Source organism: Silene latifolia, chromosome 3 (genome assembly GCF_048544455.1).
Source record: "Silene latifolia isolate original U9 population chromosome 3, ASM4854445v1, whole genome shotgun sequence".
In the NCBI taxonomy this organism is placed as follows: domain Eukaryota; kingdom Viridiplantae; phylum Streptophyta; class Magnoliopsida; order Caryophyllales; family Caryophyllaceae; genus Silene; species Silene latifolia.
In genome coordinates, this window is record NC_133528.1 from 16,882,055 (window position 1) to 16,898,252 (window position 16,198).

At 38.5% G+C, this 16,198-nt stretch overlaps 1 protein-coding gene and 2 long non-coding RNA genes across 3 annotated transcripts; 2 read left to right on the forward strand and 1 right to left on the reverse strand.

The window, feature by feature from the left end:
* Window positions 1–2,933: 2,933 nt before the first annotated feature.
* Window positions 2,934–11,613, reverse strand: LOC141647311 (uncharacterized). The gene is made up of 2 exons (XR_012545716.1): window positions 11,423–11,613; window positions 2,934–3,975 (listed from the first exon to the last, which is right to left on the reverse strand). It is a non-coding gene; the product is annotated as an uncharacterized LOC141647311 (long non-coding RNA).
* Window positions 9,118–10,154, forward strand: LOC141647312 (uncharacterized). Its single transcript, XR_012545717.1, has 2 exons — window positions 9,118–9,565; window positions 9,660–10,154. It is a non-coding gene; the product is annotated as an uncharacterized LOC141647312 (long non-coding RNA).
* Window positions 11,614–13,360: 1,747 nt separating the features above from the next.
* Window positions 13,361–14,825, forward strand: LOC141648754 (uncharacterized). Its single transcript, XM_074457471.1, has 4 exons — window positions 13,361–13,655; window positions 13,779–13,900; window positions 14,001–14,078; window positions 14,217–14,825. Exons 1-4 carry the CDS (start codon window positions 13,361–13,363, stop codon window positions 14,823–14,825), a joined length of 1,104 nt encoding a protein of 367 aa, XP_074313572.1.
* Window positions 14,826–16,198: the final 1,373 nt, after the last annotated feature.

Below are 16,198 nucleotides of genomic sequence, written 5' to 3' on the forward strand. Positions count from 1 at the left end.
TGATTAACCAAGAGGATAATAAGATTGCGACTGGAAAAGATACATTCAAATTTACAACTACTTTTCTATCCAACCCACAGCCCCCCCTTTAAACCATCAGCATCACACCCGGCAGATTCGAGAAAACCCATCGGGCGCAAAAGAACATCAACTGATCGTACATCACACTTAGTTTCAGAAAGGAAAATGAAGTCTAAGTTATTAAGAAAAGACCTACAAATTGCTCTAATTTTAGGGATTGAAGGAGCAAGCGGATCATTAAGACCCCTACAATTCCAAGCCAACCCTTTCATGAAAAACAAAGAAGTTGAGACCACCGCAACCGGGCCACCCAACAGCATTACCAGACCCCAACTCACCCTACCAAGCACATCTCATACTGGAACCCACCTTCAAAACAAACAACCTTGAACTCGAATTCGGGACAATCACCTTCGAAACAACCAACCCAGTCGAGGCTCCGAAAACAAGGCCAAATAAGACACAAAAAATACTACTACACCCAGCTTCACCAAACACCAAACTGAAAAGAAAAAGAACTGACCCGACAGCCAACAGGAGAACCCCATAACAACCTCAACAGCCACAAACACCAGAACAGCTAAACCAGCATGCCTCGACTACTCAAACCGCGACTGACAAACAGAACCGTCATAGACACTCTTGCAATCATCAGGAGCAAAGACTCACCAACAAGACAACCAGGCGTATCAAAACACCAAAAAGCAACCCAGATCACCAGGGGACACCTCCCAGGACCACCGCCAACAGAAAAACATTCTAAAAGAAGGGACGACACTAGTCGAAAAGGGGGAAAGGCGGAGGGAACGACGGGTGGGGGAAATGGGGGGATCACCGTATCGGACCCAATGAGCAGCCACTACGGAAGTAGTAGCACAGACGGGAAACAAACACTAGGACACAACCAGACAACCTCTTAAACATGACAAACAACCCAGGGATGGGGGGAATGGGGGGATCACCCTTGAATTGAATGCGGACAACGGCGGTGACAGGACAAGGTACCGACGGGACGGGAACAACAAGGAGGGAAACACCCCTAGACAGACGAAAATTTATCGAGATTAGTACATGCTTAATTCGTCATCTTAGACCGACCATAGCCCATAGGGTTGGAGGCGTTGGAGTGTTAGGAAAGCAGGTGATAAGGATCGAATGGACCGACTGTTGGTGATTTTAGTTAATCACGATATCATTTGAATGCAATCGTGATTTGGCCATAAATCGTAGCGAGTTTGACCGTTATAATATGAGTTAGGGAGGATGGAGTACACGCTCATATAAACGAGTTTGAATGAGCAAATTTAAAGAATAAGTTACAATGCAAATTAGTCGATGAAATCGTAGCACAAAAATGGAAAATTGACATAACCCCTATCAGGGTGGCTAGCCCCGATCGGGGCTGTTGTTATCTAGTAAAAGTTTCCAAATTTTTGTTTACGTGAAATTGGAAAAACCACGTCCCCGATCGGGGTGAGTGATATTTATCGGGTTCTATGAACCGTGTTGCATTGTTTCATATTTGTGCCAAAAGGTACCTCTTGGAAATAACCGATTGTTTCCTTTAGGGTATGAATACATAACATGTATAAATACATGTTGATGCATGATTGAAAAGAGATGAGAAAAATCAGAAACTTTTCAACTTTGAAAGAACAAACAAATTACAAAACTCCATTTGTATTCTCTCGATTCTATTTGCCTAGAACGAGAGGGAATCGATAATCTTATCCTACAAGAGATTTCGTGCAACCCAAGGCAAATGCAAGGATCGAAATACTCTTTAAGGAAAACGATTCATGATTCTATCGTTATCCAAGTTTATCATTTGTTATTGGTGGTCGACGAAGTGTCAACCACCATGTATATATCCAACACCGACTAGGCGGCGAATGTCCTGAATAAGAAGAAGTGTCACTAGTAGTACTCCGTAGTAAATTGATTAGGGTCTAGTGGTGTCATTAGTCTAATCAGCTCGCTCAATAAATATGTTTGTCCTACTCATACATAGTTTTTCAGCAATGGGAACGCAAACCTTGCCAGCTCAAATTACACAAATGACAAATCAAACCTACTAACCTTCAGTTTGGGTAATGCCAGGAAACAAAACAATGACGACAACGAGTACGTCAACAACGACCACTACAATATCAGTGCCTTAGTTCCAGCACAAAATGATTTGGGTCGGCGGATATGAATAATCTGAAACCAGGCCATCTAGGGTATTCAAGCAATAAGGCTCCACAATATACGGGAATTCAAGGTAAAAAAGTTGAATCATCATCTGAAACCGTCTAGGGAACAAAACATGTACGAACTATAATCCAATTGGTAGCATAATAACATGTATAACATAATTTGGCAAACCGCAGAACTACCATAAGCACGAACTATAATCCAATTCGGAGTATATTTTTTATTTAAGACATAAGGAATAAATAACATTATGAAACGAGTTCAAGGGCGTAACGTAATGTAAGTAAGTTAAATCTATTTCATAATAATAATTGAAGTGTCCAATCCAAAGGTTATCAAAATAACATGTGAGTTTCGAGTTTAAAGTTTCAACCACATTTGGTGATAGCAAATCTTGATTGAACAAAATAAATAGAAAAATTCCATTAAAATCCTTCAAATCTGGTGACAACGGATAAAATTATGTGCTTTTTTAGCTGAATGTGAAACATGCTAAAAAGTTATGAGCTTGACGGCCACTAAAAAGATTTAGTTGTCTCTCAAGCACACTAGTATTAGCATAGGTCCTTCTAATTTGGCAATACTCTACAAAGGTAAATTGAAAAAAGAAAAAAAATACCCCTTCTAGTTCTACTGCATGAGAGGATATGAGATGTCTAAAAAGCTATGACAGTTCTACATCCGAGTAGGCGAGTATATCATTCGACATCAACATGTTTCCATACGAAATGTATTTCAACATTCACAGTCCCCTTTGATACGACGAAATCCCCAACAAGAATTTCTTTCGAGGAACTACAACTTCAACAGAACCTATGATTGATAAAATTTTATGTATGTTCAATTTACAGTAGAATTAGTAATTCTTACAACAATCTTGGTCATCTTTGATCCACTAAATGTACAATTATTTGCAACAAACAACTTTCCTCTCTTAAACAGCCCCACAATTTCTTTAATCTTCTCATGAGTAGACAGCTCAACAAGCAAAAGACAGAACCCTCCAACCCTAACCACCCTCTCCATTTCCGTCACAAAACGTGCGGGAAACAAAACAACATCAAATTGAGCAGAGAATGCAAAATCAAAAGCATCATCGAAAAAGGGAAGATTATATGGGTCAGCCCGACTTACAAGAGGGGGCGAGTCGACAAGATCAATAGCAGTAACATCTGAAACACCAATTTGACGGAGAGCCATAGCCTCTTGGCCGGCTCCAGCAAGCAAACAAAGAGTCCTGGAGGAGTTGGACAATAGAGAGAAACTCCGAGAAGGGCTGTGCTTTTGGGCGTCACTGAAGATATGAGAGAAAGATTGAACTTTCTTCTGCCATGCAGAGGTGGACCAGAGGCGATGATTCTTCTTCTCGAGAGTGGTGAATGAACGGGGTTGATGATGCGAGTCACATGTGGAGCGAGGAAATTTGAGGGGGTTGTGAGGGCTAAAATGAGGAATGCACGTATCCGGGGGGTGAAAGATAATGGAAAGGAGGAGAATGGTGGCAATTGTAGAAGCAAGAAGAGAGATTCGATTTAGAAATACTTGGATATGCCTATCCATTCAGCTTTCTTTCCGTATCAAAATTTCTAAAAATTCAGATTTGCCTTAACAGTCAATCGAAGGATGTATGTATTTAAGGATTGCTTTCATAATCTACTTGTACCTTATCTAAGGATCCATGATAGAGACCCCAAGTGGTACTTCTTGCTGTGTTTCTGGGAATTTTGTCATCTATACTTCTCTCGGAGATAAATCCACCTGCATGCATAATTTAATTTTTTATTTACAATAGCATATTCATCAACTCTAAATGTAATTAAAAAGGACTGTTAAAACCTAAAAAAGGACAGAAGCATTCCTCATATCAACAACTAAAAAAGATCGAGTGGCTGTCTATTTCAGATTTTCAGCTTTAACACAAGTAAATGATTTTATTCCCCTAACAACATTTGTACGGAAGATCTTATACAAAAGTAAAGTTAAATAATCAGTGAAACTGCGAATCAGAAATGGTTCGCAATAAAACTAAAAGTTGAAGAAAAGTGGAAAGGGGGAAAAGATAAGCATATAAACCGTACAAATTCAACTGAAATCACACAGGATCTAAGATAAAAGTGCCCAAACTTGCCTAACAGCTACCTACCATATGTTTTTAACTCTGCAAGACACAGTCACAATGCATCTCCCTTCCTGAGATCAATCAGCAGCTCAAACTCCTTCAGACTCAATTAAACCCGAAAAGCATCTCAAGAATTGATCTGGTTCAACTCTTACTAATAGATTGTCAATGGCCAAGTAAGATAGGGCTGCTAGCCCACTACCATCAAAGCAACCAACAGCTCTACTGTCAGTTCCATTTCAGACTACCACTTAATCATCTGCGGTAATTATGTCCCTTAACAAGCACGCTGATGCAAGGAAAGTATTGCATGAACGTCCCACTTAATCACCAAATAATTTTCATACGCATGCGTCTGTACCACAGCATATCAAACAACCAACACTGCCCAAATGCCCAAGGTATCAAAACACATGAGCTGTTGGATACCATCTATCTTGTGAAAAAGAAATCTAATTTTATTAAGGCCATTACAATCCCAAGGTATCAAAACACATGAGCGGCAACCTTCATATACCTACTGGACTCTGAAGCAGATGCACCTAACCGCAAAAAGTGTTTGTCCATATCAGTTACAGAGTGAGAGGGACAAGGATATTATTAAAATGATTATACTTTTTTTCTATTTCTAGCATCCTCCACTAGGCAACTAGGACCTCTACTGACTGACACGGACAAGAAATTATGAACACAATAACGGACTTCAAAATGACCTTGTCCCTCTCACATGAGCCCCCTCTTTTAGTATATGCCACAATCAACCATGCTCAGGACTGTGTGCAGACCATCACACTCGTGCTCCTATTTCTTGAATCGAAGATACAATCAGGAAAACTATTCTTTAATGAAAAATATTTCTAGAGTAGGAAATAGAGTTCCAAGTAAACTTTCCTTTAGGGAAGAAAATATTTGTACTTCATGTGTTTTTAACTATTATTAAGCGCTTGCTTGGAATGAGGCAAATCATTACTAGGATAATAGGAGCAAACATAAAAGCAAATGAAGCAATAATAGTGGTAATGGAAGAGTAAGGAGAGGAAGCCATCAAGGATGAAAAGGTTACCCACCTCCCCCCGTATGATAACGGATTACCTTCAAATGGTTACTCCCTTCAACAACATCACTTGCCTCCAACAAGAAGGCATTTTAATTGTTTGTACCAAATTTTTCTCATTTTTTCATTCATACAAACAAAACAAATATCCGAAACTCCCAATTTCCAAGAAAATCTTTGCTTTGAAGCGAAACAAAATCCTACTTGTAAATCATTTTACCAAGCAAGATTACCAGACTACACATCCACACAATCCTAAGGATGTACTTATTTAAGGATTGCTTTGATTATCTAACTGTAGCTTAGCTCATAATTCCATGATAAAGAGCCCAACAGTACCTCTAGCTGTGCTTTTGGGACTTCTCTCATCTATACGTCACTAGAAGATAAATCCAACAGCATGTCTGCATGCATAATTTAATTCTTAAATTTTGCAAAGTGATTAGCAATTTAGCATAATCTTCAACTTGAAACGTAGAATACAAAAGAGTGAAGTTGGAATTTGTGCGTAGAATACAAAAGAGTGAAGTTAGAAAGGCGTTAAGGAAGATGGGGTCAAAGAAAGCAGAGGGACCGGATGGTATACCCATAAAAGTTTGGAGGTGCGTCGGGGAGAAAGGGATCGAATGGGTAACCATGCTCTTCAACAAGATTTGGAGGAGCAACAAGATGCCATCGGCTTGGAGGAGAAGCACTCTTGTCCCTTTGTACAAGAACAAAGGTGATGTTCAAGAGTGTTCCAATTATCGGGGAATTAAACTTATGAGTCATACGATGAAGTTATGGGAGCGGGTAATCGAGCAAAGGCTTAGGAGATGTGTAGACATCTCGGAAAACCAATTTGGATTTATGCCCGGGAGATCGACTATGGATGCGATTTTTATCATGAGACAGTTGATGGAATACCATCGGGACAAGAAGGACTTACATATGGTTTTTATTGACTTGGAAAAGGCATATGATAGGGTACCAAGAGAAGTACTTTGGTGCGCTTTGGCGAGAAAGGGTGTGTCGCGAAAATATATTGACCTCATAAAGGACATGTATGAGGGGGCTAGTGCAAGTGTTCGCACTAATGTTGGGAGAACGGAAGAATTTCCTATTACCATCGGGGTGCATCAAGGTTCCGCACTTAGTCCTTTTCTCTTTGCTATAGTTATGGATGAGTTGACAAGGGATATCGTGACGACATCCCTTGGTGTATGATGTTTCTTGATGATATTGTGTTGATTGATGAGACAAAAGAGGGGTGGAGAGAAAGTTGGAATTGTGGAGGCAGACTTTAGAGACTCGTGGGTTCAAGGCGAGGAGGAGTAAGACTGAGTATTTGAGGTGTCAGTTCACTAAGGTGGCGGGGTTGAGATCGACAGAGGCGGGGAGTATTATTTTCGATGGGAATGTTGTTGAGGGTTCGGATTTCTTCAGATATATAAGATCTATTATTCAAAAAGATGGGGAGTTAGACGGAGATGTGGCTCACAGAATTAAAGCGGGATGGTTGAAATGGAAGAGTGCTTCAGGGTTTCTATGCGATAAAGATATGCCCCAAAGATTAAAGGGAAAATTTCATCGCACGGCAATTAGGCCTGCCCTACTTTACGGCTCCGAGTGTTGGGCCGTGAAGCATTGTCACATTCAAAAGATGAGTGTGGCGGAGATGCGCATGTTGAGGTGGATGTGCGGACATACAAGGAAAGATCGGTTAAGGAATGAGGTGATTAGGGAAAAGGTAAAAGTGGCGCCAATGGAGGACAAGATGATGGAAAACCGACTAAGATGGTTTGGCCATGTGAGAAGGAGACCTATGGACGCACGAGTGAGGAGGAAGACCGAGACAGACATGGTTGAGAGTGATACAGCACGATATGAGAGTTTTGGGGCTTGAGGAGAGTATGGTGACGGAGAGGGCACAATGGAGGGAAAAGATACATGTGGATTTTTAGTATTTGATGTTTTGACAGATTTAGTGTTTTTTTTATTTAATTTAAAAAATTAATTTATTTATTTTTCTCCCCTGTATTACACTTTTTCACCAACCACTTTCTTATAGATTTTACCTGGTTCATTCCGGATCCTTAACTCTATTTCGGTTTTTAAAAATCGTTTTAATCTTTTCTCTCGATTTAAATTTTAAGTTTTTATAAAAGAAAGACGGAATTCGATTTTAAAACCTCTAAGTTCACCTTGACTTTCCATTACATTTTCGTTCTTCCTTTTTGTTTTTCATCTTCCCTTTTTTTATTCGCATTTTGAGGCGTGCGTTCACCGATGGACGGTTCGAAAAGATGATTCATGTCAACCGACCCCAAATCATTTTGGGATTAAGGCTCTGATGTTGTTGTTGTTGTTGCTTCAACTTGAAACGTAATTAATTTGGAAAAAAATAAATATGTAATGAACTGTTAGAGGAGAGCGAAAGCATTCGCCATATCAACAACTTAAAATATAAAATATTCAAATGCCTATCTATTTCAGCTTTAACACAAGCAAATGCTTTTTTTCCCTAAAACATATGTACGGAAGATCGTATAGAAAAGATTATAAGTTAAAAAAACAGCGGAACTGCGAAATCAGAATGGTTTGTCACAAAAACTAAAGTTGAAGAAAAGTTAGATTGAGAAAAAGGATAATCACATACACCGTCCAAATTCAACAAAAATTACACTGGGCCTTGAGATAGAGGTTCCCAAACTTGCCTTACAGCCGCCTACCATATGTTCACCTCCGCATCACACAGTATCTCAGAGATATGCCTGATTCAACTCTTAAGAATAGATAATCAATCAGCCATGATCCGACATGTACCATGGCCAAGTAAGATAAGGTCACTAGCCCACTACCATCAAAGCAACCAACAGCTCTAGAGTCTGTTCCATTTCAGATACCACTTAAGCATATGCAGTTATCTCCCTTAACAAACAAGCTGAGAGCTGACACAAGGATAGAATTGCGTGAACGTGTGACTTAATCACCAAAGACTTTTCATATGAACGCGTCTGTAGTCTGTACCAAAACATATAAAACAAACAAAACTGCGCAAGGGCCAAAAATGAGTTCTTACGAAGTCAGGGCCTGGGAGATTGAGACACCGGTGGGTGGGCCAAAGGAGCCTTGAATACCATAAATTTTGTGAAAAAAAAATCTAATATTATTAAGCCCATCACAAATTCACAATCCAAAGGTATCAAAACACGTGAGCATTAACCTTCATATACCTTCTGGACTCTAAAGCAGATGCACCCAAGTACAATGCCAGTGTTTGTCCATATCACTGATTGCACATTAGATTATTATACTTCTAGCGTCCTCTAGTACGCAACTAGGACCTCTACGGCTCTACCTACTAACAGGGACAAGCAATTACGAATACAATAAGAGACCCTCAAAAGAATCCACCTGTCTTTAGCATATGCCAAAATCAACCACGCTCTGGATCCTATTTCTTCAAAGGAAAATACAATCAAGAAAAATATTTCTTGAGAAAAAATAGAGTTCCAAGTCATTTTTCCTTTAGAGGGAAGGAAATATTTGCATATCAAGTATTTCTAACTATTAACGGCTTGCTTGGAATGAGGCGAAACATTACTAGGATAATAGGAGAAAAGTAAAAGCAATGAAGCAATAGAAGTGGTAGCATAAGAGGAAGGAGAGGAAGCAATAAGCTAATAACAACACCATTAAGCATGAAAAGGTTACCCCCTCCCCCGTAGGATAACGGATTACCTTCAAATGGTTCCTCCCTTCAACATCACTTGCCTCCTACAAGAATCCATTTTGATTGGTTGTCCCCATTTTCCTCATTTTTTCATTCACACAAAGAAAACAAATATCGTAAAATGAGAAGAAGCCGTTTGTTTATTGAAGTAGCAATCCTTAGTTGCAATTGTTGGCATAAATTTTATTTTGGGTCATTTGAAAAGAGTTTCTCTATATTAGCACGACGAGGGCCTGGCCCTCTTGTTTTGTAACTTGTTTGCAGCGCCACTTGAGACATGGACGTAATGTTATATTTTCTTGTAGTTGTTTTTGTTGTTGTGAGATATATTTTACGTGTAATTGAAAATTCAGGTGGAGCATGTGGATATGGAGAGTTTGGAAGAGATGTGAATGATGGATATGTAGCTGCTGTCCACAGGCCTTACAGGAATGGCACAGGGTGTGGTGGTTGCTATCAGGTACTGCTATTGTAAGATCGTAACATACCACACACAATACTCAACTTAACTTAAAGTCCATTCTCTATACAATGGGTACATCACTCATATGCAGGTAAGGTGCAAAGCTGGAGGGTGCACAGATGAAGGGGTGACGGTAGTAGCCACAGATTTTGGAGTAGGTGATTGGACCGACTCTTCAGTAGTTTTGCTGTATTTGATTTGGATTTTACCTTTTTTTTTTTTTTTTGAGAAGCATCTTAGTAACGGGTATTTGCAACAATATCGAATTGTTTACATTCAGGTCTTCTTATTCAGATTGTGTGTTTTAAACCCCTCTTGTGAAACCATACTTACCTATCTCTCTAAGACTCTAATATAGAGAAATGTGAAAATCAATGCAAGCAGCGTAAGAGTCACTATTACTCTGATAGCTGATGCTAGTGTAGACTTTCCGAATTGGAGTTAAAATCATTCAACAGTCTGGTTAAATCTATTTCAGGAATTCAGAAGAAAAATGGCTGTTTTATTCCTGTATTATCTGGGATTGTAAATCATCATAAGAGAGGAGAAAACCATATAGTCTATCTATTATGTAAATAGGGTGAAAATGCCGTCTGGTTATGAATTTTTAAAAATGGTTGGCTTTCTGTTATCTATGACTTGTGATGTAGGTTCCTGTTTTGGTTTCAAATTACCGCTTTGCTAGGTGCTTGTTCCGCGATTAATAACTGATAATGCTAATTTTGTGGACAAAAATGAACACTGATGTGTTTGTATTAATGCAGCATGGAAGTTCTTATAAAAGAAGGAAACCGATACAGAGAATGCTGGAAAACTATGAAGTAGCAGTCAGTAGCTGCCTGCAATTCTCTTGTCAAGGCTATTGGAACTTGTGGATATAACATACAATTATATGGCTTCTTCATTCAGTAGGAACGAACAAACGGGTATTTTATCTGAAGATTCAGATTATACGCATAAACAGTTTCTCTTGTTAACTACTTCATACAATATGTAATCATTGTTAACTCCAATTTCCAAGAGAATCTCCCCCTAAGGCGAGACAAAACCCTACTCATTTTACCAATCCAGATTACTAGACTACACATCCACCAAACCAAAATCCATACACAACACCTAGCTTATTCTCACATGGGTAAATCCTCATACGACACATTACTAAAACAACATTTGTAAATAACAAAGCAAACCACAATAATTGTTCAATATACACATACACAACGTCACAACTGTCAATCTCTCGACTACCACCCCTCGACTACCAAACATAGTACTCCGTAGTAAATACCAATCCGTCACCCGGCCTAAGCATACAAATTATTAAGTATGTATGCTAGAGAGCAATTTCCAAAAGGATACTCATCCTAGAAAGCGAAACCAACTCTCTCATATCCTAAAAATTCGACTATCTTAATGGTTCAAATCATCAAACATTCAAATCAATGATACAAGCAAAAAGATTCCGAATTCACTTTCAAAGTCGGACGAAACTAGAATCAATGTCAAATAGACAATCATCCCCCAACGAAGGGTTAGCATTCGTTACGTCATCGACGAATAGACTAAAATGCCATGTCTGGTTGGAGCTAATTCCCATTAAAGTGTACTCCATCTATCTCAATCATTTGTTTACCTTTTATATTCGAGCACTACCCAGGGATGAACAAACCCGTATCGGATATATGGTTTGGTAAGCGGATTATTTCAAATTGAATTTAACTATTTCACAATGTAATATTGTAATTAGGATCGAAACCTAACGAATTAATTGTTTTCCACGATTTCAAATCGCAAGGCTAATGTTTGAGGGATTTAAAACCAGAAACTAAAAAGAGTAATGATTAAATTACTTACAATAGGAGAAAAATGAAGGCGGCGCCGGCGGTTGTGTACAAGAAACGATGGCGGCGATGCAGACGATGATGGTGATGATGGTGGTGTGGAGCGAGTTTCGCGCAGGAGTGGCAACTGAAGTTATGGGTTAAGAGTTAAGAGTGCGGGTATCGTAATAATTCAGTTGGTCCTTCTTGTGACTGTTTCATAAAATGTTCTGAACAGAAAAGTAAAATCAATTTTAAGTGTTTTCTTTATTTTATTTTTTTATACTACTAAATTTTGTGTCTATATGTTGTACAGGTTATAATATTGACTCGCCTCTAATTGTATCTTCTCAATTGAGAAGTTATGGTTATTTTCTTAACATTAGCTTTGTTGTGAGAGTGCGAGTATATACAAATAAATTGACTTTCTTTTTTTTGGAATATGTGTATATTATTTTATAGAAATAAATTAATTTTTTTTATAATTTGTGTATATAGAAATTATAATCACCTTTGTGGGAAGTCTATGATTCTAATCAAAATAAAACTTTTAAGGAATAAGTACCGTGATCTAATATTGAATAAGTCATGCATATTATAGGATTTGTGTTTCGTAGACAAAGTATTTAAATTGATATTATTAGATTAAAAGTTATATTGTTGCATAGTTTAACTTTGAAATAGATCCCACAACACGCTCTATGTACCTAGCTATCATTTGGGTCTTTTGGGATTGCCGAGAATACAAATCCCACATTACAATCATCAATCGTCTAAGAGATTGTGGAACTTTATTTCCATAGACACACAGTTGATTCCGCATTTCCATTTCCAATTAGGATAATCTTTTTTTTTTTTTTGGCAACCGTAAATAAAGAGTTTTACAATCGCATGGCCCGAGCAGCAAGACCATGTGCTACATAGTTAAGATTTCTAGCAATATAAGCAAAACTTAAACAATGAAAAGACGCATAAAAGTCCTTGAGATCCTGCAGAATGCCCATGATGAACTCCTGCAAAACCTGCAATCTGACAAAGTAAGGGCAGACAATCCGACACTACCTCCAGATGGAAGAAGCCTCTACCAACGGCCCATTGAATAACTTCAGAGATACCTAAGGCCTCTGCTTGCAAAGCTGATTCAGCCTTAATCTTCCTGCTTTCGCTTTCAATCATATCCCCATCACCATCATACACCACCCACCCTATTGTCGCGTCCAAGTTCTTCAACCATCCAGCATCAACCTTTATCCGAATACCTCTACAATGACCCCGTCTACCAATCATATAAACTGGATGACCATCCTTAATAGTCTGCATACCATCATTTCCTAACGATTGTATCACTCGTCCTTGCACCTTCTCATTGTACTCCTTCTCCTTCAGTCTAGACTGTAAATACACCTCAACATTGTTAGCGATTGACTGGAGGAGGACGCACGGCATAACCTGATCTCCTTTAAAGACCGCATTATTACTAGTGATCCAAAGACCTCATAAAGTTGCCAAGAAGACAAGAGTTTGACTTTCGCCCCCCTCCAAAGTATCCAAATACCGGATCCAATTTATATCCAATCCCCAAGCGGGATCATCGCAGTGCCTTCAACCCGAATCCCGAGGGCCGTCCCTGCCCAAACTCTGGAAGATAAAGCACAATCCCTAAAGATATGCTCAATTGTCTCACTGTATTGTTGATCCCCTAGACACATCCTGCATGTATGACTCCCTTCAATCGATCGCTTGTGAAACTCAAAACCTACAGGCAGGGTGTTTGTGACGATTTTCCCGATCAAAACCTTCCATACATTCGGGCCAGGTAAGTTCCAAAGGCGTGATTTACAAAAACCCCTCCCGGACATGGTGATTCTAGATTTATGAGGTCTTTTTTAATGGTTCTCCGCTGCCTCGTTTTCAACCGCATTGTGGTCTGCGCCAAGGTGATCCTTTATCCCCGTACCTTTTTATTCTTTGTATGGAGGTACTTGGAGGGCAGATTGAGTGTGCAAAGGAGGTGGGTCTTTTGAAAGGAATCACTCTGTGTCAGCAAGAGGAACCGATCACGCATTTATTTTTTGCGGATGACTCTGTTTTTTTCTTCCAAGATAAGGGACAAGCGGCGACTAGTTTAAAAAGGATTTTGGATGATTATTGTGATGCATCAGGACAAAAGTTGAATTTGGATAAACCTGGTATTCTCTTTAGTCCGAGTACGACACTAGCAAAGGCACAAGGGACCATGAGTATTCTTCGAGTACGAAATTCAAAAGGTATTGGAAAATATTTGGGGATACCCGCGGAATTTCAGGAATCTAAGAAGGGGATTTTTGATTCTCTTCTTGATTATGTTACTAAACGCATCTCTTCATGGAATGGAATATTCTGATCGGCAGCTGGTAGGCTTACCTTAATTTCTTCAGTCTTATCAAATCTCTCTAATTACTTCCTATCGGTTTTCAAAATTCCGGTAAGTGTGTCAGCAAAGCTCAATTCTCTGGGGTCGCCTGGAATGGCTGTAATAGGGCTGAAAAATTAAGGGGTAAATATTCTGGCTCATTTTTGTAAGTTTGGTAGAAAGGCAATAGTTCAGGCCCAGTAACAATTACTCCTTACAGGAGGTAATAGATTACCCACCTCCCACCTCTGTAACATTACTGGAGGAATATTTCTCTCTATTCAGTTTATCAATGCAGGTATATTTCTTCTCTCTCTTCCTTTCCATGTAATTGTTGCCAAACCATGTATTAAGGAAAAAATTCCTCCCATTAATATCTTCCCTTTTAATCATTCCCTCATTAAAATTTTTCCTTAAAAAGTTCCTTGGATTCCAGGCGACCCCTCTGTTGGCACAATTTTGGTGGGCTGGGTGTAAACTGGGGAAAAAGCTACATTGGTGCAGTAGGAATTTTCTAAGTCTTCCTAAGAGTTCGGGAGGGTTGGGTATTCGAAATGTTGAATGTCTAAATAAGGCGCTGCTCGCTAAACATGGTTGGAGACTTGTCTCGGGGGATGATTCTTACTTTAGTAGGATTTTCCGACGAAAGATTTTTGGAACGAATACCTTTGTTGATGGGCTGCGACCTAAATATGGTTCGGGCTGTTCATGGGGGGTTAAAAGTATTAGGTATGGTCTGGAGCTGATTCTGGATAACATTGGTTGGAAGCCAGGCTTGGAATCTTGTCTTAACGCGTGGAATGCAAAGTGGGTTAATGCAAATACGCCGGAACCGAAAGATCGTTTGCTTGATTCGACCTTTCTTTCTCTAGGAAGCCTTCAAGTACGGGAATTATGGAATTGTGACTTGACGTGGAATGCTTCTCTAGTGCGTGCCCTTTTTAAGGATAAGGATGCGGATTGGATATTGGCATCTACCCTATGTACTCTAGAAAGTATGATGAAGTCTTTTGGCCTCTCACTAATGATGGAATTTATTCAGTGAAGAGTGGATAAATCAATTAGGATAATCAAATGGCTCAATAACTCATTATACTTTTGTGATGTAGCGAAGGTCGAAGGGTTGATGTATTTTAAATCTATCTCGTTAAATTAGTTGCTCTTTGTCATATGCTTATACGAAATTGATGCTTAGTTTTCAAAAATCATATAGTTTATATCTTTTCCGTGTGTTTCTTGCATGCCAGAGCATTAGAAAAGACCGAAGTGGGTGCGGAATGAACACGTAATTGTAATTAGCGTTTCATATACGCGTGCAATAAAAAAACGCAATTAATTAATGGAACACAACAACACAATTAAAAAAAACAATTAGCTTGAAAACTTTACACATTAAATTGGTAATTCGAGTATGTACAAAGTTTCTCTTAATTGAGTTGAGAGAAGAAATTGTGTAGCTTGATATGGTGAATTATGAATGGTTTTGAGCCAACTCAAATTCTGATATGTGTTGAATTATATCAACATGTTGAATATCTTGATTTAAAATTATATCAACATGTTGACGTCCCAATGAACCCATAGAATTATACTAATTCCGTTTTACAAAACATCTATTATTGTTATAAACTAGGGACGAAGCTCGGACCAAATTCTACCTAGGGCCGAATTTTTTTTTATGTCTACTATAAAATTGAGTTCATAAATATTACTTTATTGTGATGTGATTATAAACAAAAAAAATTTAAATGCTCATAAATAACGGTAAAATGTGTATTTAATAAAAAAAGAATTAAAGTAACTAAAAAATAAAAATAACTACTCCAAAAAGCATAATTCTATATTCTAGTTAATTCTAAAATCTAAATCCCCTTCTTCCTCTACACCATTTTGCTTCTAGCATAAAACCCCTTCTTCCATTTCTCCTAATTTCAACTTCACCTCCTAAATCAACCAATTTACTACAAATTCCTAAATCAGCCGATCAACCAATTTTGTTATCTCATTTTATTGCTATTCCTATTCCTATTCCCTAAATCAACCAATTTACAACAAATTCTGCCGATGAGCCGATCTAAAGCGATGTGAATAACTGAATATGTGATGCGTTTTACGGCGGTCTGAGGACAGCGGGTTGATGTTCGTCGGACAATCGGAGTAATATATTCACTAAGGTAAGGGATCCATTAGAAACTACTCATTTTTCTCATCAATTTTAGCTTAAACAAATTTGCCAAAAAAAATACTAATTAATAGCAAGCTTCAATCAATTATACTTCAAAATTAATACAAGTATACAAGATACAACAACAATGCTTTTCAAATGAAAAAAAAATGAATTAAATATGAATTTAGAGATTATTTGTAAGTTGTAATGGTTCTCCGACTTTCGAGATCTCGACTTATTATCAACGGGAA